Genomic DNA, 24,319 nt, shown 5'->3' with positions numbered 1-24,319 from the left:
TTCTCTACTTTCTGCACACCTTCCTTTTTTTTTTTTTTTTTTTTTTTTCCATTTCTGCTATGTCAGATTGCTTTAGGTACTGGCAACTAATGCAAAGATGAATAGAACAAATTGAGTTCGTGTCTGTTGGGAATGAGTTCACAATGAGAGTCAGATATACCAATAACATAGCTATAGCAATATGATAAATGCCACAAAGCACAGAGGAGCTGCTCATCCCCAGAAAGGCAGGATAGGCTACCTGGAGGGAATAGCTGATGCCCTGTAAAAGCTTGGATGAATAGGATTGCCTCTTAGACATGGTGGGAAGGGCTCCTTGGAAAAGGGGAACAGCATGTGCAAACTTTCAGAAGTTGGTAACTTGTGATCAGAGGTATTAGTTTTAAGTGCTATCATGTTTTTCTAAGAAAAAGGGAATGAGTTACTATTTTTTTTTAATTTTCTCTCCTCCTCTCCTCTTTCCCTCTCTTCCCTGTTTCCTATTAGCCATTCAGAATGCAAATATAACCTGTCACCTTCCCCTCACCAGACATTTCCTGCAGGACGAGTTCTTCTTACTTTCTGTCCCAAGACAGATTTCTCTGCAAGAGTTGACAGTTGTCTTGCAAACCAAAACACACCCGCTATGGAATGTTCACCTCTAGGGAATAGCCTTAGATCTTTCACCCTCTGGGGATTGCCTTGGGACTTTCATCTACCAGGAGGACATATCAAAAGCATGCCGGCTTGGCCACTTTTACAACTTAATTCTGCTCAGAAAGGCACCAACTCAACTGTTCAGTAGATAAGACACCAGGCTAGCAGGGGGACCCCTTGCCCTTGCTCACTACCCCCTTACCTTATAAAGGTGTCCGCTTTCTGCTCCAAAGGTGAAGTGGCATATTTAAAGGCAGGATGCTTTGTGCCCCTTCCCCAAGCTAGCTACGGAGTAAATTCACTTGCCTTCTTGAGACCTCACTCTTGTTAATTGGACTTTACATGCAGTGAACAATTAACCTGCTTTTCAGATACACTAGAAGGTGCTGCTGTTGGAGGAGGAGGAGGGGAGGTGGGAAGTTCAGCAAAAGCCGTGAAGGGGCCTTTACCTGCTAAGGAATTTGGACTTTATCTTGAAAAGAATGGGAACCTGTAAAGCTTTCTATCATCGTGTCTTCCTAACTAGATTATGAATTCCTTGAAATCAGGGATCTGTTATTCATCTTTGTATTCTTTATAATGTCTGGCCCTGGTCCTGGAATGGGTAGGACAGTGAGTAAGTGTTGATTGATCTCATAAGGCTGTGACAGTCTCTTAAAGTGTTGCATGCTTGATTCAGCCATATTATGAAATCAAAATGAGTCAAAGCAGAGATACTTTTGGAATGGAGGAGTAGGGGTCTTATTATTACATCCTGGTCATTGTGCCTAGGTTCTTCCAGTTATTGTCGAATTTAATCTGTGTCACTCTCCTCACTTAGAATCCACCAATCCAGATTGCTCTTAGGATAAAATTAAGTCCACAGTGGCTTTCAAGGCTGCTGTTCATTGTCTGCAGTGCTTTCTACCTCTTTACTTCCTATTTACCTCTAAGCTCTGCACATTTCCTGGGGAAACTCTTCACTGTCCCACCTTTCCCCATAACAAGTGGGTTCTCAGAACTAAACTTAGTGTGTAACATGTTCCCTCATAATGGAATTTTCTGTAAAAAACCCTCATGGCTTCCCTGATTGTTCATTGTGTTGATCATTCTTGAGTTAGTGTGACTATTTGCTTTCCCCTCTGTCTGAATGAGGATTGAGCTCCATGATACTTTCTTGAACCCTGCACCTATCACAATGCCTGGAATTTAATAGATAGATACTCAACAACATTTTTTTTTGATAGATGACTATCAGGAATATATGACTATTCTGTCTTTAGATGAAGAAATTGAAGTTCAGAGGCTGAGTCACTTGTGCAAGGTTACATAAGCCATAAAGCCAGATGTGGAACTCAGGGATATCTGACAACAAACCCCCACTCTTTTTGCTAAGAGACACTCAGTAGATGGATGCATTTTCATGTTTGTATCAGTGTCATGATTTTACCTACCTGTGTTGACAGAATGAACAGTGTGGTGGTTAAGAACACAGGCTATGTAACCAGACAGTCTAGACTCGAGTTCTTCCTCCACTGTTTACCAGCTTTGTTGCCTTGAGCAAGCTACTTAATCCACTCTGACTCAGTTTTCTAGAAAATCGTATAATAATATGACCTACTTTATAGGATTGTTATAAGGATACAGTATATTAATCAATATAAAACACTACTATTTAGAAAATAGAAAGTGCTCCATAATTGTTAGCTATTACTATCAGCAGTACCCATTTATTCCTTTCCATTTTCTTACGTAATCAAAAATTATATGCAGAGACCCTACAGTAATTTTTTTTTTTTGCTCAATGAAAATTATCTTCTTGCATGAAATCACCTGCCCCTAATTCCTAGTTCGTATGTGTTCTTTCAATTCACAATTGGTCATTTCTGCATCTCAGCAGAAGCAGAAGTTATCTACCTGTAACAGCAAAACATAGTTATATTAAAACCCTTCGCTTTGAGAGGCCAAGACGGGCAGATCATGAGGTCAGGAGATTGAGACCATCCCGGCTGACACGGTGAAACCCCGTCTCTGCTAAAAAATACAAAAAAACTAGCCGGGCGAGGTGGCAGGCGCCTGTAGTCCCAGCCACTCGGGAAGCTGAGGCAGGAGAATGGCGTAAACCCGGGAGGCGGAGCTTGCAGTGAGCCGACATCCGGCCACTGCACTCCAGCCTGGGCGACAGAGCGAGACTCTGTCTGAAAAAAAAAAAAAAAAAAAAACCCTTTGCTTTGAATTTCTAGGTTTTAGGAATCACATGTTTCTTCACACCTCTGCTCAGTTAACAAAAACTGTGCTGTAGTGTAGTAAAGGATGCAGGATTAATACTACAGTTCTCTCTCACACAAACCAAACGTTACCCCAAACTAAGCAAGTTACTATTAGCTGTTTGAATAATTGACCTGATTGTTGAGAAGTGATTTATGTCACCATTATTTTCCCATTCATCAATAGTTACGAGCAGGTATGAATAACAGGAAATTAAAAAGGAAGAAAAATAATTACTTCACATATATAATAGCTGTATGCCAAAATTCTAACATTTTTAACATGTTCCCTCATAATGGAATTTTCTGTAAAAATCCCTCATTACTTCTCTGGTTGTTCATTGTGTTTAAATTCTTAATAGCTAGTTTTGTGGTTTGGGAGTAATACTGTCTGTGTGTGTTTTAGTGACATAACTGTTTACCTTGCCCTTGAAAGTAGCAATTGATTTGTGTTTAAATGATGAAATAACAACAGTACAGTTGCCACCTCTGTGTCAGGCATTACTGCATGCTTAGTTGATTTTGCCAATCCTTACAACAGCCTTGCAAGAGAAATGATGTACCTCTCCTGGAGATGAGGATGTAGAGGCTTAAAAAGATCATGAACTTCCCAAGGGAACTAGCATATTTTAGGCCATAGCTAGGCACTGGAGGTGTGGGTGTTAACAAGATACTGTGTAAGGTGATAACTAGAAGCAAGCCTGGCAAAGTCAGTTGGGGTTGTAAATGGAAGACTTCAAAGGCAGGCTGAGGAGTGGAGAATTAATTTGGTAGGCAATGTGGAACTAATAAAGTTTTTTGAACTGGGAGCTCAAAACAGCACAGGTGCTCCATTTTTAAGGCTGTGGTTCTAAAATGTGGTCTTAGGACCAGCAGCAACACCTGGAAACTTACTGAAAATGCAGTTTCTTGTACCTTTTCCTCCCTGTTCAATCCTAAGTGCTGGATGATAAGTGATTTAAGGAACCTTCCTGGTGATTCTGATGCTAGCTCATGTTTGAAAACCACTTCTTTAGGAGAAATCTGGCCATGTTCAGCAGGAAGGATTGGAAAGACAAAGAGGAACACTGGGAGGCTGTAGCCAGAAGCCAAGGAGAGGTTATTAGGACATAAGTGTTGGTGGTTTCAGTGAGAATGAAACAAAGGGAAAATCAAAGGGGGAAAAAATGAGGTTTTTCAAGGAAGGAATAATAGGACTTGATGACTAAATAGAGGTAGGAATATAAGATGTGAAGTCAGTATCCTAAGCCTACATGTCCGTGAGTATTATAGAACTGCAGGTATATACAAGAGCCATTCAGAGGGGCACTTTTAAAATATTCCTTGGAGATCTAAATCTTACTGTGTTTCATTTACATATTTTATTGAAATGGCTAAAATGTAGACTTTCAGAATCTGATGGCAGGGAAGCTCATTTGGTTACAAGAGAAGGTTGAAACCCAATCCAAGGAATATAGTCAAATGATCCTGGAGTTGAAAGATGAAATAACCATTTTTAAGAAAGAACCAAACTGAACTTCTGGAAATGAAAAAATCACTACAGGAATTTCAAAATACAATTGGAAGCATTAACAACAGAATAGACCAATTTGAGGAAGGAATCTCAGAGCTTGAATACCATTCCTTCGAAGTAACACAGGCAGACAAAAATAAAAAAGAATGAAAGAATGTAAAAAAAAGAATGAAACCTCAAAGATATGGGATTATGTGAATGCCTATATTTATTGGCATTTCAGAAAGAAAGAGAGATCAAGCTACTTGGAAAATATATTTGAGGATATAGGCAACAAAAATTTCCCCAGACTCACTAGAGGGGTTGACATGCAAATTCAAGAAATTCAGAGAACTCCTATGAGAAACTATGCAAGGTAACCATCCCTAAGACACATAGTCATCAGATTCTCCAAGGTCAATGCAAAAGAAAAAATCTTAAAGGCAGCAAGAGAGAAGAGGAAGGTCACTTACAAAGAGAACCCTATCAGGCTAACAGTGGACCTTTCAGCAGAAACCTTATAAGCCAGAAGAGATTCAGGGACTGTTTTCAATATCCTTAAAGAAAAGAAATTCCAACTAAAAATTTCATATCCTGCCAAACTAAGCTTCATAAAGTGAAGGAGAAACAAAATCCTTTTCAGACAGGCAAATGCTAAGGGAACTCGTTACAATTAGACCTGCCTTACAAGATCTCCTAAAGGGAGTGCTAAATATGGAAATAAAAGAACAATACCTGCCATGATCATGAAGTCTACATATGCACATACAATCAAGTCTACATAACAACCATCTAACAACACAGTGAAAGGATAAAATCCTCACATATTAATATGGATTCTGAATGTAGACAGGCTAAATGTCCCACTCAAAAGGCATGGAGTAGCACTTTGGATAAAGAAGCAAGACCCACTGTCTGTTGCCTTCAAGAGACCCATCTCACAAGTAATGGTGCTGATAGGCTCAAAGTAAAAGAAGTGTCAGGAAAGTGGAAAACAAAAAAGAACAGGGGTTGCTATTCTTGTATCTGATAAAACAGATTTTAAACCAACAATGATCAAAAAGGACAAAGAAAGGCATTAACATAGTGATAAAGGGCCAAATCCAGCAAGAAGACTTAACTATCCTGAATATATACATACCTAATATTGGAGCACCCAGATTCATAAAACAGGATTTTAGAGACCTACAAAGAGATTTAGAGAACCAAACAGTGATACTAGGGGACTTCAACACCCTACCAACAGTGTTAAACAGATCATTGAGGCAGAAAACTAAGATATTCTAGACTTAAACTCAGTGCTTGGCCAATTGGACCTAATAGACATCTACAGAACACTCCACCCAGCAACAACAGAATATATATTCTGCTCATCTCACATGGCACATACTCTTTAGTTGAATGGCATGTTCAGCTATAAAACAAATCTCAGCAAATTCAGAAAAATCAAAATCATACCAGTCACACTCTTTGACCACAGCGGAATAAAAATGGAAATCAATACCAACAAGATTTATCAAAACCATAAAAACACATGGAAGTTAACCTGCTCCTGAAAGACTTTTTGATAAAGAATGAAATTAAGGCAAAAATTTTAAAAAATCTTTGAAATTAATGACAATGAAGACAAAATATACTAGAATTTTTGGGACAGAGCTAAAGCAGTGTTAAGAAGAAAATCTGTTGTGCTAAATGCCTACATCAAAAAGTTAGATCTCAAGTTAACCTAATGATGCACCTACAGGAACTAGAAAAACAAGAGCAAGCCAACTCCAAAGCTAGCAGAAGAAAAGAAATAACCAAAATCAGAGCTGAACTGAATGAAATTGAGATGTGAAAATTCATACAAAAAATCAACAAAGCCAAAAGTTGATTCTTGGAAAGATTAAACAAGATTTATAGACTGCTAGCTAGATGAATAAAGGAAAAAGCAGAGAAAATCCAAATAAACACAATCAGAAACAACAAAGGTAACATTACAACTGACCCCCATGGAAACAAACAAAAAAATCCTTAGAGACTGTTACAAACACCTCTGTGCACAAAGAAATGGATACATTCCTAGAAACACACAGCCTCCCAAGATTGAACCAGGAAGAAATTTAAATCATGAACAGACCAATAATGAGTTCTGAAATTAAATCAGTAATACAAAGAAATACCTACTGACCAAAATAAAAAAAGCCCTGGACTAGATAGATTCACAGCTGAATTCTACCAGATATATGAAGAAGAGCTAGTACCAATCCTACTGAAATTATTCCAAACATTCAAGGAGGAGGGACTCCTCCCTAACTCTCTGAAACCAGCATCACCCTAATACCAAAGACTGGCAGAGACACAAGAAAAAAAAAGAAAACTTCAGGTTCATATCTCTGATGAACATAGATGCAAGAATCCTCAGCAAAGTACTAGCAAACCAAATCCAGCAGCACATCAAAAAGTTAATTCACCACAATCAAGTAGGCTTTATTCCTGGTGTGCAAAGTTGGTCTAACATATGCCAATCAATAAACGTGATTCACCACATAAACAATAATAAAAACCTTACGATCATCTCTATAGACGCAGAAGAGGCCTTTGATAAAATTCAGCATCCCTTCATGTTAAAAAATCCTCAACAAATTAGGCTTCAAAGGAACATACCTGAAAATAGCAAGAGCCATCTATGACACACCCACAGCCAGCATCATACTGAATGGACAAAAGCTAGAAGCCTTCCGTTTGAGAACTGGAATAAGACAAGAATGCCCATTCTCACCACTTCTATGCAACATGCTACTGGAATTGCTAGCCAGAGCAAATAAACAAGAGAAAGAAATAAAAGGCATCAAAATAAGAGAGGAAGTCAAACTCTCTCTCTTTATGATATGTTTCTATACCTAGAAAACCCCATAGACTCTGCCAGAAGGTTTCTAGAACTGATAAACAACTTTAGTACAGTTACAGGATGCAAAACCAATGTGAAAAAATCAGTAGCATTTTTATACACCAATAACATTCAAGTTCAGACCTACATAAAGAACAAAATTCCACATACAATAGCTTCGAAAAGAATAAAATGCCTAGGAATATGCTTATCAAGGGAGTGAAAGATCTCTACAATGAGAATTACACTGCAGAAAAAAATCAGAGCCAACATAAACAAATGGAAAAACATTCCATGCTCATGGATAGGAAGAATCAATATTGTTAAAATGACCATACTGCCCAATTTACAGAGTCAATGCTATTCCTGTCAAACTACCAATGTCATTTTTCACAGAATTAGAAAAAAGTAACCTAAAATTCGTATAGAACCAGAAAGGAGCATGGACCATCAAAGCAATCCTAAGCAAAAAGAACAAAGCCAGAGACATCACACCAGCCAACTTCAAACTATACAGCAAGGCTACAAAAACCGAAACATCATGGCACTGGTACAAAAACAGACACATAAACCAATGGAACAGCATGGAGAACCCCAGAAATGAAGCCACACACCTGCAACCACCTGAGCTCTAACAAAGTTGACAATAACAAGCAGTAGAGAAAAGACATCCTGTTCAATAAACGGTGGTAGGATAACTGGCTAGCCATAGGCAGAAGATTGAAACTGGACCCCTTTCTTTCACATAAGGAAAAATTAACTCAAGATAGAGTAAAGACTTAACTGTAAGACCTAAAACAATAAAAACCCTAGAGGAAAACCTAGGAAATACGATTCTGCACATCAGCTTTGGCAAAGAATTTCTGACTAAGTCTCTAAAAGAAATGGGAACAAAAGCAGAAATTGACAAGTGGGACTTGATTAAACAGTTTCTCCACAACAAAAGAAACTATCAAGAGAGTAAATAGACACCCTACAGAATGAGAGAAAATATTTGCAAAGTATGCATCTGACAAGGGTCTAATATCCAGAATCTATAAGAAATCGGCAAGCAAAAAACAACCCAATGAAAAAATGGGCAAAAGACATTAAGAAGCATTTCTGAAAAGAAGACATGCATGCAGCCAATATGAAAAAATGCTAATCACTGTACTACTCTGTTTTCACACTGCTGCAAAGAACTACCTGAGACTGGGCAATTTACTAAGAAAAGAGGTTTAATTGACTCACAGTTCTGCAGGCTTAACAGGAAGCATGACTGGGAGGCCTCAGGAAACTTACAATCACGGCAGAAGGGGAAGCAAGCATGTTTTCCTGTGGTAGCAGGAGAGAGAGAGAGAGCACGCACAAAGTGGGGAGTACCACACACTGGTTTTTTTTTTTCTTTTTCTTTTTCTTTTTCTTTTGAGATGGAGCCTCGCTCTGTCACACAGGCTGGAGTGCAGTGGCACGATCTCGACTCACTGCAACCTCTACCTCCCGGGTTCAAGTGATTCTCCTGCCTCAGCCTCCTGAGTAGCTGGGACTACAGGCGTGTGCCACCACACCCGGCTAATCTTTTGTATTTTTAGTAGAGATGGAGTTTCACCATGTTGTCCAGGTTGGTCTCGATCTCCTGACCTCATGATCTGCCTGCCTCGGCCCCCTAAAGTGCTGGGATTACAGGCTTGAGCCACCACGTCCGGCCCAACCACACACTTTTAAACCATCAAATCTAATAGGAACTCACTCGCTCATCACAAAAACAGTGAGGGAGAATCTGCCCTCATAATCCAATAACCTCCCACCAGGCCCCTCCCCTGACACATGGAGATTACAATTCGACATGAGATTTGGGTGGGGATGCAGAGCCAAATCATATCAGTTACTAATTATTAGAGAAATGCAAATCAAAACCACAATGAGATATTATACCAGTCAGAATGGCTATTATTTAAGTCAAAGAACAACACATGCTAGTGAAGTTACAGAGAAGAGGAAACAGTTATATGCTGCTGGTAAGAATGTAAATTAGTTCAGCTACTGTGGAAAGCAGTGTGAAGATTTCTCAAAGAATTTAAAATAGAACTAGCATTTGACCCAACAATCCCACTATTGGATATATATATGAAGCAAAATAAATTGTTCTCCCAAAAAGACATATGCACTTGTATGTACACTGCAGCACTGTTCACAATAGCAAAGACATGGAATCAACCAAGATGTTCATCAACAGTGGACTGGATCAAGAAAATATGGTGTATATAATGGAATACTATGCAACCATAAAAAGAACAAGAGCATGTCGCTTGTAGCAACGCGTATGCTGCTGGAGGCCAGCATCCTTAGTGAACCATCCCAGGAACAGAAAACTAAATATCACATGTTTTGACTTATAAGTAGGAGCTAAACTTTGAAGACACATGGACACAAAGATGGGAACAATAGAACCTGGAGACTTGAACGGGAAGGTGGTGGGGGTGTTGGCAGGAATGCTACCTTTCAGGTACTGTGCTCACCACCTTGGTGATGGGATCATTTGTACACAAAGCCTCAGTGACATACAAATTACCTATGTAACCTGCACGTGTACTGCTGGACCTAAAGTAAAAGTAGAAAAAAAATAACAGACTGTGGGTCAAGTTCTTATTAAACACCAATAACTTTTTTCTAAGCTCTTCATATTCATGATTCTGTTATTATTATCCATTACTTATTAACATTTATAAATTGCCTTCCTTTAGGGTTCAGTCTAAGCAGTACATAACTATAAAGTTAATGTTTCCAAACACTGATCTGAAAGGCTAAACATCTGGACTCGAGTTAAACAGTTCTTTTTTTTTTTTTTTTTGAGACGGAGTCTCGCTCTGTCGCCCAGGCTGGAGTGCAGTGGCCGGATCTCAGCTCACTGCAAGCTCCGCCTACCGGGTTCCCGCCATTCTCCTGCCTCAGCCTCCCGAGTAGCTGGGACTACAGGCGCCGCCACCTCGCCCGGCTAATTTTTTTTTGTGTTTTTAGTAGAGACGGGGTTTCGCCGTGTTAGCCAGGATGGTCTCGATCTCCTGACCTTGTGATCCGCCCGTCTCGGCCTCCCAAAGTGCTGGGATTACAGGCTTGAGCCACCGCGCCCGGCCTGAGTTAAACAGTTCTAAGCTTAAAACACAACTCCACTATTTGCTAGGTGTGCAGTCTTGAATAACTGGTGTGGCCAATCTTCAGCCTAAACTTTTGCAAGCTATATCAGTGTGGATGTAGCAATGAGTGGACCACTTGGGGTGGTTGTGAGAACTACAGTAAATGAGAACATGCCTGCACATAATGTATTGAGTAAATATCAGTTGGTGTTTATGCAATGAGGGAGTCACTGCCTCGTCCAAAACTTCATTGTCTCAATTCATTCAAGAAAATAACCTCCTTAGTCTGGCATTTAAAGCTTTCCGCTATTCACTCCCTACCTCTCCAACCTTTAAACTGATGATCCTTTGCAGAAACCCAGTACTTCTGTTAAGCTGACCATTGTCCCATATACACACTGTCTGTTACCACACCCAGCCTTTGTCTGTTTCTCCCCTCCTCATGTCCAAGTCCTTCAGGGCCCAGCCTGTTAGTGTTTGTGAAGCCATCCCAGCAAACCCTCATCTTTAACGTGACCAATATTTCTAAACTCCTGAAGTTTGACACCTTTTGCTGCTCAATGGACCATAGTCAGCAGTAGACAGTAGCTCAGGATAATTCTGCCCATGCTTGGTCCACTCTCCCCTGACCTTTGGTGACTGTAGGGCTTTGCCTTATCCCTCTTGCTGTGCCCCATGCCTAGCCCCCTGCCAGAGACATGCTTTCTTCATGATGGAAAAACATACCTAACTTAGCTTCTTGATCTTTTTCAAGTTCATTTAAATATGTGTTAGTGTTTTCGGGTTTTTTTCTTCTTTGATGATACTGATAACGTTCCCTACAGGAATAACGTTTAACCTATGAAACACTAATTATTTTCTTTCTTCTCAGGATGAACTGGACCTCACAGACAAACACAGAGAAGCCATGTTTGCACTTCCAGCTGAGAAAAAATGGCAAATATACTGTAGCAAGAAAAAGGTAAGATTTTCATTGTGATTATGGTTAATTGGAAAATAATAATTGATTCCATTTGCTTTTCCATTTCACCACTAGAATTGGACAGCTCTTTATAATGTGAAAACCAGATTGAATGTGTTATGTTGTGGCTGTGGTGCTACATGGAGTCAGTGTCAATTCTCTGGATGTTGTTTTTGTCAACACTTCATTGGGCTCTTTTCCACCTGTAACCATCATTCATAGTCATATGTAACTGAGACCCAAAATGACGTTTCCTTACACAAGGCAAATTCCCCCCACCCCTGCTCTTAACACAGCAGTCTGTATACAGGTGGTCTAGGACCAGGTATGGGGGTCACAGCCCTCTACAACCACCTTCTGACAACTTTCCATTTCATCATCTCTCTGGTATGGCCCCATCCCATGCGCCAAGGTGACTCTCCAGCCCCTTCATGTTCCAAACTAACGATGGAAGAAAGGAAAGGAGGCACAGGCTCCACCGCTCCCACTTTGAGGGACACATTCCTGGAGTTATACGCCTAACTCTTTCTCGTATCCCACTGCTAGTTGCATGGCCACATCCACTGAAAGGACCAAAGTCTTTATTCTGGGCAGTCACTTCCCACTTAAGATCTGGGGGTTCTACTACCTCAAGAGATGGGGAGAATGGATATAGGGGACAGTGAAACACCAAAACTCTTCTTAATTCCCTAGTATCTGTGGCACCAGGCATCACTCCATGGTGACTGTATCTCCTGAAATAGAGTGCACTTTGCCATCTTTTAAACCCTGTAGCAGATTCTGAGGATATCCCTACACCCATTTTTGGGACTAATTCTGTTCATGGCCACCTTTTGCCATTTTCCCTTCTGTTTCAACAGAGACTTAAACCAGGATGGGGTAGTGGGAAGGGCAGGGCTAGCACCTAACTCTGCAACAGGCGTTGGACACTTTGATGACTCACTCCCGACCCAGGGAAACAGGAACAAACTATACAATAATCCAATATTTTTTCAAGACACCACTGTCAGGGAAACCTTTCACTAGGTGAAACCAATCTGCAGTTTGGGACCTCCATTGTCCCATGTGGCATCTATCAGCACGCCTGCCCCCTTTGCTACCTTGTGTAATTGCCCTGTGCCACTCTCCTGGGAGCATCTTACATTACTCAATAAAGGGATTCTCTCTCTAGCAGTGAGCCTATGTGAGTGGCTCTCCACCTGACTTTATGCCTCTGATGAAAAGGCACCATGTCTTATCTATCTTTGTAACTCCAGCATCTGACACTTTGAAATGAATGCATGATGACTGAACCACTGCATTGTCATTAGTTATACTGAATACTGTCAAAAAATGTAAAGCACATTAATTTTCCACCTGAGCAATTGTAATGGGTAGAACTGTGTGTCAGATTCAGTTCTGGTGGCCTTTTCTGAGAAATGTGGTCAGCCATAACCCCTCAGTATGATTATTTCCAAATAAGGAAATTTGGAAATTTTCTATCAGGTTATTTCCAAACTGAAGCCTTAAGAGTTCTTAATCCAGTAGTAACCAGTAAAATGTCATTGTGAAATAAATGTCTTCCTCTCCTCTTCTGCTATTTCTCTGTATATACATTGAACCAACTAGAAAACCTCTTTTTTTTATTGAACTGATTGTCATGGCTCAAGAAACAAATATAATACACTGAGAAAGAATTTTAAAATGGAATAAAATGTGCTCAGTTCTGAAACTGGTATTATATAGCCTTTGGAAACAAGGGAACTTTTCGCACTGCCATCTTAAAAACCTGCTGCTATTCCGTGGTGTGTATGTGCCACGTTTTCTTCATCCAGTCTGTCATTGATGGAGATTTGGGTTGGTTCCAAGTCTTTGCTATTGTGAATAGTGCCGCAGTAAACATACGTGTGCATGTGTCTTTACAGCAGCATGATATATAATCCTTTGGGTATATACCCAGTAATGGGATGGCTGGGTCAAATGATATTTCTAGTTCTAGATCCTTGAGGAATCGCCATACTGTCTTCCACAATGGTTGAACTAGTTTACAGTCCCACCAACAGTGTAAAAGTGTTCCTATGTCTTCATATCCTCTCCAGCACCTGTTGTTTCCTGACTTTTTAATGATTGCCATTCTAACTGGTGTAGGGACATGGATGAAGCTGGAAACCATCATTCTCAGCAAACTATCGCCAGGACGAAAAACCAAACACCACATATTCTCACTCATAGGTGGGAATTGAACAATGAGAACACTTGAACACAGGAAGGGGAACATCACACACCGGGGCCTGTCATGGGGTTGGGGGAGGAGGGGAGGGATAGCATTAGGAGATATACCTAATGTAAATGACGAGTTAATGTGTGCAGCCCACCAACATGGCACATGTGTACATATGTAACAAACCTGCACGTTGTGCACATGTACGCTAGAACTTAAAGTATAATAATAAATAAATAAATAAATAACCTGCTGCTAGAACTGAGAAAGATAAATCCTCAAGTTGCGGGTATACACAGAGGACATTGTCTATTTTGGCTCATTCTAGTGTAGATTTTTTCTGAAAATTAGGAAACAATACAAAGGAGGGATTGAGAATGTTCACTAGAGGAAAGAAAAGGGCAGGAAAATGGGAGCAGCTTACTGAGGGGAAAGTTTTCTTCTTTCCCAGATTTTATTACTCCCTTAACAGCAATAGAAAGTTAATCATGGAAACTACTGCCCCTTAGATTAGAAAAGGCAAACCCTGGAGAATAGTAATGACCTCGGGCTTGCAGCTGCTGCTCATTTTTCAATTTCCACACCTATCGAATCCCCTTGAAAACCTCATCTCAAGTGTGCATGATGCGGGGTTTGCTTCTTCTAGGAGGATGGATATGGATGTGGCCACTGGCCTCAGAATCCCACTTTCTGACGGATGGGCCTTTCTTATTAGTACCTGGCTGGATTGCACAAACCTTTGAGAATGCGCTTCATTCCAACAGCTTGGCTTCCTTATATGACTTAGCAACCAGTGGGAAAGCCATTTTAACTCTTTAGGGAATCCCATGGGTTCTAGATTTGCCTCACTTTAAAATGGATGATAGCATTGCTTGACCAAAGATTTTCTTAATTTGAGCTTCTAACACTGTTAAAACTCTACTGTGCCTTTGGTCTGAAACTGAACTTTTGGGGCACTGCAATAAATTGGGAAATACACAATGAATATGAGAACACGAAAACTGAACCAGGAGAAAGATATTATGTTTACCTCTCTTCAGAGAATGTAATTTCCTGCAGGACAGGTTGCCCATTCTCAGAATAGAGCCCCGTGGTGGCCATCCTTAATATTAAGAACAGATTATTTTCCTTGGAACATCTCTCGCATAGCCTTTTCAAATCAGGCTTATCACCAGCAAGCCAAGCCACATCCATTTCTCAGACTGGAGGAAAGCTACACTCCCGGGGCTCTGTCACATTTCCCATCTTTCAAGATTAGAACACGGGGCATTACAGACATTCTCACACATAGTAAAGTCATAGAGTAAGGGGCCTCTGAAGCCAACCGAAACAGATGGCGTGAGTTGGTGAAAAGCAAACTTTCCATGTAAAAATGAACAGAAGTTGTGAAGGCCAATGAGCCTGGGACCTAAAGACAGGGCCAACCTTGGCTCAGCCAAGTGTCTGTTTCCCTGTCCAACAGTGACTTGAGTCCCGGCAGCAGCTATCTGCTTATCAAGCTCAGTGTTCATTTATGAAACTTCTCTATCTATGTCTCTGGTTGAAAACCTATTTCCAGAGCCAAAATCAAAGCAGAAAATATTTCTCAGACTAAAACGATTCAAAAGAAGTTAACTGGAATTTTGTCTAATTGAGTTATCTGGGGGAGCATAAGAGATGGATGTTGAGGCCTTGTTGAAAGTCCAAACAAATCTAAAATGTACCACACTGGTTCGTCATCCTTACTTTGTCATAGACTCAAATCCACCGGCCTTTTTTTTTTTAAACTTTCATGAAAGGTCCAAAAAGGGTTCTGTTAGTTGGGATGGGGTATTTTCAGATAGGAAATGTTTGTGTTTCTTATCTTTAAAGGTAATTCCCTTTTTAGTTCCAATCACAACATACTCTTTTGTTTAAATGAGGTTTTTCCCGGTCTCTAGCCAGAAACTGCATCTGTTAACAATCTTTTGGATTTTAAACTGAAGCTTTTTAAACAATGAACCATCTGACCACAAAAGGCATCTGGCCATGCTGTATTTGCTTATTGTTAACATGATTTTTAAATCCTGGGAACAGTAAGGAATAAGTCTTCAGAGAGGAGAAAATAAAGTGGGTGTATACATGTATTATGCTGACAGCAATCTTATCAGCACAGGAAGAAATCATCTTTAATTGCTATTCTGCCCAGAAGCAAATGTACAAGTTGTATCACTTAACCAGTCCTTATTAGTATCCAGAAAATGCTTATACCCCTTCTTGGGCTTCAGAGTTTGCCAAGTTAAGTAAATAGGGATGTAGACACTGCTAGCTGTGATGACAGCAGATATTTGAGGCAAAGATCAGGACTTGATGATTGTGCCTAATTTTTCCTGCTTTGTTTCTGATCTCTAAAGCCAAGGCCTAAGTAAATGGTATTAGATTGGTCATATTACATTTCTGTATGTTTTGAGGTCTACTTTGGGGAAGGTGAATTTTTACTCTACTGCGCGTGTGTGTTTGATTCTAGCCTAATTATATCATTCAGTAATCTTGCCTATCCTGGCTGCAGCTCAGCTATCGTGATTTCTGCAAACTGTTGATCTGGTGCTAGGTACATACTGAAGACATCTAGGGAAAGTGGCTGAAAGTTCAGCTAGTACTTTTCATTTATTCCTTAATTTGGTTTGTATACCCTGACTGGATCAATTCCTGACTCTTACCCACAGAAAGGAATTCGTTCACCACATGCACAAAAAGATTAAAGTTGTATTGTGTGTGGCCATGGGGATGCAGTTCTTTCAGTTCCTGGAGAGTTGAAGCCCTCCTGTGTTTGCAGTGCTAGAGAGGCAGTAGCTTGATCAAAACACAGATTTACACAGATTTAAAGAAACATATGTTAAAGTAGTGGAATTAAAGACAAAAGAAACCATCCATTTTCTACACAAAGTAGCTGGAAAATGAGGAGACGAGATGAGACATTGGTCTTCTAGTTCTTTCCAATATCCTAATGAGAAAAGGGGTGAACTGAGAAGGGAGGCAATGGCTGGGCACTGGGCCTAAAGATGTGAGAGGGAAGATAAGTTAGATGTCCTCTTCTTTCTTTTACTGTGGTTGATTAAATATACAGTAGAGTGAGCATTGGATTTCCAGGTGCCCATTTTGCTAGGTGTTAAGATTTGGGAGAGGGAACCAGTAAAAGGGAAAAAACTAGACTTTAGTGACAATATTACTAGACTTATTAAGAAGTACCTGGTTTGGTCTTCTGCAATTGAGTTTTTAACTCCAGTGATGGGTTCCAACTGGCATTTGTACTCTTACATGATAAGAGCTTATAGAAAGTGGCAGAAGTAGCAATGATTAGAAAGAAATTTGTCTGCCTTTCCTCCCTACCTCTCTAAAGACTATATAAGGGAAGTACAGTAGCTGCAGGACAACCAGCATTCTAGACTCTGCAGGCTCTGAAATTCTCTCTCTTATCTACATAGTCCCTGGCATTGAGAGAGGAGGATTTGTATATAAGCCCAGATTGAAACAGTAAGAAATAACAAGTTTCAAGTATCTGGTGTTTTACTCACCGAAGCGATGCAGTTGGTAAAGCGTAAGGCAAATTTGTGTGTGATTTATTTGATATGTATTGAGTATCTTTTCTGGGGCGGAGAAAACTAGACAGAGAATCTAGACTCTTGGCTAGATTCTGAGGATTATTTAAAAAAATAATAAGCCAAATTTCTTGGAGTGGATGGTCTCGGTAGGAGAAGCAGATAGAATCAAATAATAAAGTGTTGTCATAAGCTCCATAAAAGGGTAAGCAGACAGGCTCTGGGGCACAGAGGAAGGAGAAACCAACCTCTAGGGGTGTGTGTGACTAAGACAACCATTCCTTTACCACTTTGACCCACCATTGGTTATAGCAGTGAGAGCTGATGTTGTGCTTTGATCCCATCATCTAGAAACCAGCTCCTTTTTCAACATTTGAGCTGTGTTCACATGTACTGTACACTTTCCCTTTTGATTTCTATCTTGTTCTCTGTCCCTTTTGCCATTGCTTCAAAGGTCAAGTTTGGACTATTGACCGAATCTAATATTTACTAAACACAATTTGTAGAGCCTGTTAGGAAATCTGTAAAAGGCTTGAACTTTTGAACAATGAAGTCAGTGCAGGGGAAGACTAAAATAATTGAAGCTTGTTTATTCTGAGAAAGAGAGAGTCAGATGGAAACTCTATCCACTGGTTTAGTGGATATGCTCCAGTGAAACTGTATTATTGGTCAAAATATTACCAAATTCCACTTGGTCAACAGGAGCTGCCCCAAGCCCTCCCAGTAAAAACCACCTTGCCAATCTGGCCCTTCTCCCAAGGGACCACCAGTCTTCCCCCAGGATTCTAAGGACTGAAGGGCTAACTCCCAGCATGGCACAGCCAGGAACTTCGCTGCCCTGTTCCCACACAGCATCACTGGTCTTATTATTCATGGATCCCCTTGTTATACTGGTTGACCAACATTTTGAACATTGACCTGCAGATGTTGGCCAACGACATTTGGTAATGTGTGTCCAGAGCTTGGAACATTCCTCTTCTAGAAAGTGATAAGAGATGCAGAAAAGGAATTATGTGTGAGAAAGTTTTTGGCAATGTTGTCTCTAAAAGCCAATGACTGTAAGCAACTTAGAGAAGTATAGCTACACTATAGCCATAGTCATACTATGCATGCAGACAGCAGAGCATCTTGTAGCCAGTGAAAAGTCATGTTTCTAAAGAAATTTTAATGACATGGGAATCTGCTCAGTGTATAATGGCAAGATTTTTAAAAAGATACAGTAGTCTCATCCCCTCCCATCCGTGGTTTTGCTTTCCACAGTTTCACTTACCTGCAATCTACTGAGGTCCAAAAATAGGTGACTACAGGACAGTAAGATATTTTGACAAAGAGAAAGGGAGACCACACTCACATAACTTTTGTTACAGTCTATTGTCATTGTTGTTCTCTTTTATTATTATTCTTGATAATCTCTTACTGTGCCTAATTTACAAATTAAGCTTTATCATAGGTATGTATGTATGGAAAAAAGTGTATATAGGGTTCAGCACTATCCAATATGGAGTTTCAGGCATCTACTGGGGGTCTTAGAATGTGTCCCACACAGATAAGGGGGGACTAATGTGTAAAACTTTGTAATTAGTATAATCAAATGTCTGCCAAAGTGTATATAAAGAGGTAGGTGGACAGAAAAATAATTGTGAGCTTAGATTATGGGTGATTCCAAATTTTATGAAACATATTATTCTCCTTCTTACCTTAAAGTAGTTTTTCCTGGTTGCAAAAAATAAAATTTCTCTGTTTAAAAATGCATGCAATGTATTTTATATTAGGTTTTAGCCAGAGAAGCGGGACCACTGGGACATGGTCTGTTTCTCTCTGTCTCAATGGATGTGGTTCAGCTTAGCCAGCTTGAGCCTTACAAAGCCACCACATATTTCCATTAAAATTAGGAGGAAAAAATAAATATTTAAAATGCAGCCAATGCTTGTGTTGTCAAGACATTGTTGGCATATTTTTTCTTTGTCCAGTTCAATCTCTCTCTCTCATTGTCTCTCACTTTTTACTCTCCCCCGGAGAGAGTAAAACAAAGATTAATCCATAAACCACCCAGTTTTTTAGCACCATTTACCTATTTAGGCAGTGACTCTGAAAACGTAGTGATGTGGTCCTGATGAGATGCCCTCGGTTTTCTGCCCAGAAACCCATTGAGGCCATGTTTCTCATTGCCCTTGCATTCCTAAGTGCTATAATCTCAAAGCTAGTGACCCATTTCCTTTCTTTATTCCCTCTTTATTGCAAAAGTCAGCACTATTAAAATGAACACCAAATTTTAGATATGAAGTATGAAATACTGTTCAAAGATTCTCTGCCTCTGACAGTCAAAAGAGTAAAAAGTTATAGTCTAACAAAAGGCAGTTGGTTTTTGAATATTTATTTGCCTCCTTCCTCTAATTCCTTTGTTTAATGATACCAGTGTTGGGCATTATTTTTGTTTTCCTGTCAGCTTTACCACTTGTGTCATTCCAGCTGTGTCCCTACAACCACCCCTGCCTTGTGTATCCAGAATGGTCCTGTGCTCACAGTGTGTGCATTTTCATAAATGTTGCTTCTCAGTAGATGCTCATTCTCCTTAACAAAGCAGCAGTAAGTGAATGTACTCATAGGCTGAACCAAAAGATTAGCTGTCTTTTCTCTTTGGTGCATGGAGAATTGAATAAATCTGCAAAATTGTGGACAAACTTTTGGAGCCATCTGTTGGGGTATAACATTCTGGTTCTGTAGCGGCCTCTTTGGGGATGGATCTTCTCCAAAAGCCTTTCAATCCAGGGATCTTCATGTAGCTTTCCTGAATTACATTTGTCCCTTATAATTGTTCCGAACTATAGTATGATGTATGTGTAATACAATTTTTTTTCTAAGATAAATAGAAGCCAAATAAATACTTTACATAGTTAAAAACCATCTAAAAAGTAATCTTGGAAGGGAGGATACATCCATTTACTAGTTGCATGACCTGGGGCATGTTAACCTCTCTAATTTCTCACTCCTCTGTAAAATGAGATTAACTTTATGGGGTTGTAGTGAAAATTAAATGAGATGATATGATTTAGTACTTATCAGAGAGCTTGGAGGCATGGTGACATTAGCTATTGTCATAGTCAGTGGTAACAATGATGACTATGCTTGTAATAGTAGTATGAACTGAGTTTCTGCTTATTCACCCATATGCTGACCTGGGATTAATCTCCATTTTCTTGAGTGATGTTGATGTCTGGTTTTCTCAGAACAATAGTGATAATTTCAAAAGTGTTAAACTGCAGGATATTTCCGAGGCAGAAATAGTAAGTTAGGAGGTTCTATTATAGATAAGGGAAGAGACCGAGAAAGTCACTATGCTCAGCACCAGAAGTTGGTAAAAGGAGGACTCATTTGGCAAAAGTTCTAGGGCAATGGTGAACAAAATGCAGTCCGTTGGCTTTTGGGTGGGACCCTGGACCTGATTTCCAGAATTAAGGAACACCCTTAATTTGTGTTAGGGAAGTCTCCGGTCCAGAGAAAGTCAGCCTGCACTGAATTTTTTTTCCTCTTAGCCACCGTGCCCTCCACAGGCCTTCAGCATGCTACTGACCAGGTGTAGCCCATGGAGGAGCTCACATGAGTGGGTTTGCTTGGCAAGCAGTTGTCAACACCAACTGAAGTCAAGTCTGGAAAGTGGGTATGTGTGAGTTTGGCTACTTTTTAAATAAAATTTAAATTCCACTCTGCTGTCTAGAAAAGGTAGGTGGTTGATGAATATCTTTAGTTTTGAAATAAAAGTATTTTTTGATGAAAACATTGCTGCTGCTGTTGTTTGCAATGGGGGAAAATCCCTTTATAGGACCGACACAAAAATATTTCATTAAGTAAGCCAATTTTTACAAATAAGTTATTAGGTTGGAGTGAGCCAGATTTACAAATGCCCTGTTAAGCCACAAAATTTGCTCAAAGTTGCAGCATTGTAATTCAGTAGTGCATTCTAGCTGTGTTATTTCTGAAGTGAACAAAACAAAACTTCAGTGTCGGGAAGATAATAAAATAACGTTTCAGCACATTTGGAGATAATGTTATTATTAGAAGTCTTAAACCTAATTACCAGAGCAACTATTCTAGGTTCCAATAAATTGACACTCTGAAAATTTCTAAAAGAAAAAACTAACCTCTGATAATTTTCCTCTCAATTCATGAGATAAACTATTGCTTTCTGTTTATTTAATTTTTATTGTGAAAACGTTAAATGTACAAAAAAGTACAGAATATAATAAATACCCATATTTAACAAATGCTAATAACATTTTACCATATTCACCTCAGATTTTTTTTAAAAAAGACATAAAACATAAATATAGTTGAAGCCCAAAGGTGACTGCTCTTCTGAAGGTGGTTTTTGTTTCTGTCTTTTACTTATCCATATATTTATAGCCTAACTCCATGTGCATTTATTCCTAAACAATATATGCTATTTCTCCGTTTTAACTGCTGTATAGTATTCCATTTTATGAACATGCCACAGTTTAATTATTTTTATCCCCATTAGACCATGCTTGTTTTCAGTTTTTCTTACTATTTAAAAAACACTGTGATGAACATGTTTGTGCATATGTTCAATAGTCTATCTGGAATAGACACCTAAACATGTAGTTACTGAGTTGTTTGATATGAACATTTTCACCTTTAATTGCTCTTCAAAATGGCTATAACTTACACTGCTGTGAATTAGTTGTCAGCCATGTGAAGAGTTGATACTGTCTGAGGGAAGGAAACTAATATCTCATTGCTCTGATCAATCATTTTATAAAAGTTTAAATGTTTCCAGTATAAGAAACTGTCATTAAAGTTTTTCAGTTTTTCCCCATAAGTCTCACAAGTCAAATTGATGTAAAAATTACTGTAATACAAAGTGCTCATTAAAAACAAAAACTCAAGGTTTAGAAAATGAAAAGTATTCTATTCAAATACATACAAAGCCATACAAAAGTACAAAATATTAGAAATATATTGAGGTCTAGACGAGTGAACCCTACACAGAGCAAACCAAATAAATATTGAGTGAATTGTTCATATTGTTCAAATGAACAATTCGCTCAATATTTATTTGGTTTGTTCTGTGTACAGTTTATTCTTCCTTTCATCTAGACCTCTTTGCACCCTGATTTCCAGACAAGGCAAATTGTGTTTCCATCTTTAGCAAGCTCTTGACTGATATTTGCCATCACTGAACACAGGAAGTTCCTCTGAGGCATTTGCCACTTCCCTGGTTGGTGACTAAGGTGCAGGTGCAGAATCAGCACATCTGCACAAGCAAGCAGATGGACTGTTGCTGGACTCACGCAATCGGCCCCTTCTTCCTCTAGCCAGAGCAACTTTATCTTGAGCATTTCTTTATAAAAATTTTGAGACTCTCTCCTCTTCTTTGATTCCTTTGGATATTCAGAAGTTGAGAGGTCTAACTTGCTGTCTATCCCCTATTCCTAAATTTTAAGCTCATTTCTACAGACAAGTCAATTTGTGGATTTGGGGGTTGTTGATTCCTTAGCCTGTAAATACTTTGTTCTTCACAGAATTGTAAAACCAGTGAAAAATGTGTCTGCTTTGTGGATCCATCTCTCCTTGTGCTTTCTACTACAGGTTGAGTATCCCATATCTGAAACTTTAAAATCTAAAACTTTTAAAGAGAGTGCCAACATGACTCTCAAAAGAAATGCTCATTGGAGCATTTTGGATTTAAGATTTTCAGATTTTTGGATTAGGAAAGATGAACAGGTAGGTATACTGCAAATACTCCAAAATCTGAAAGAAAAAAATCCAAAATTTGAAACAATTCCAAAATATCCAAGCACTTTAGTTAACCCAAACTTGCATTTCTTTAGTGAGTAACACCCCTTCACTCAAGGTCTTGCATTCCCTGTAACTGAGGAACACCAGGCTGGAAGAGAATGGAAGAGAATGTCCTTGTGTTGGTGTTCACTTGTAGTCCAACCATAACAAAAATAAGTTAGCAATATACAGCTGAGAAAAAGTAAGACAGATTGGTTGGACAGCCCAATTAATGGGGAGTCATGGGGAGCATGAGGGTAGTTTGTCCTGTGGAGCTCTCTTTTTCCCTCTCAAGTGGGGGCTAGAGAAGCCACTCCCTCAGCATTCACTCAGGGCTTGTCACTCATGCCTGCATTGGTATTGTACCGTGGGAAGAATGCTCCTGTCTTGGCTCCAATTCCTGGAGGAGACTTGGAACATAAGCTCTGAATGGCAGTCCTGGAGGACAGTGGTTCTTGACTGCCACAGAACAGCAATCTTTGGTCCCCAAGTTATTCTTTTTTTTTTTTTTTTTTTGAGATGGAGTCTCACTCTGTCACCCATGCTGGAGTGCAATGGCGCAATCTCGGCTCACTGGAAACTCCGCCTTCCGGGTTCATGTAATTATCCTGCCTCAGCCCCCTGAGTAGTTGGGATTACAGGTGTCCACCACCATGCCTGGCAAATTTTTGTATTTTTAGTAGATATGGGGTTTCACCATGTTGGTCAGGCTGGTCTCAAACTCCTGACCTCAGGTGATCCACCCACCTTGGCCTCCCAAAGTGCTAGGACTACAGGCGTGAGCCACCATGCCCAGCCAGCCCCTAAGTTATTCTTAAGCAGGTTCCTTTTAACAGCTCTGGTGCAGGACAAATTTGGCTGTGTGTCAGTTGCTGGGGTAGGAGTCCGTGACTGTCTTGGAACCATCCATGGTTGTCACAGAATGCTTATCAACAGTGCTCTGGTGGAACCAAAATTCTAAATGTGACTGTGCAAGGCCCTTTGAACACCTTGCCTGTGCGTGTTGAGGAACAAGGGCATAGCTCCATTTTATTTCCAAAATTCTTCAATCTGCAAGTGCAGAATTTCACTAGGCATGAAAATGAACTCCTGTGGAACTCAGAGTGAGTTTCTTTAGAGAGTCTGAGCAAATAGTTTCAGTCATCTGAGTAAATAGTCTCTGATGTATATCTCATGTCTGAGAACCCACAAGTAGCTGTTCATTCTGGTTACCACCACCCCAGTGGTCCCTCGAGGGACATACAGCACAGTAGACGTGCTAGATTGATGCACACCTTTTGTTACAGCATTCCTTAGAACTGTGGCTTCCTGCGCTGGTTAGCAATGGAGTACTAATAACCTCAAGCAAAACTGGCATAAAGGTTTATTTTGATTGCTAGCTCTGAACAACTGGGGGTGGATGCCTGGAGCACTTTGGGAAACATTCAGAGGTTATGAATGATCTCAGTA

At 39.8% G+C, this 24,319-nt stretch overlaps 1 protein-coding gene across 3 annotated transcripts in view; it reads left to right on the top strand.

The window, feature by feature from the left end:
- Positions 1-24,319, top strand: part of DAAM1 (dishevelled associated activator of morphogenesis 1) — a 180,839-nt gene that overhangs the window by 88,798 nt on the left and 67,722 nt on the right. For all 3 annotated transcript variants that reach the window (XM_003901874.3, XM_003901875.3, XM_009211623.3), the window contains exon 3: positions 11,228-11,317. In XM_003901874.3, coding sequence (XP_003901923.1) covers positions 11,228-11,317 — 90 coding nt within the window. The remainder of the gene's footprint in view (positions 1-11,227; positions 11,318-24,319) is intronic.

Source organism: Papio anubis, chromosome 7 (assembly GCF_008728515.1).
Source record: "Papio anubis isolate 15944 chromosome 7, Panubis1.0, whole genome shotgun sequence".
Lineage (NCBI taxonomy): Eukaryota > Metazoa > Chordata > Mammalia > Primates > Cercopithecidae > Papio > Papio anubis.
This window is presented reverse-complemented; position numbering and strand designations above follow the sequence as displayed.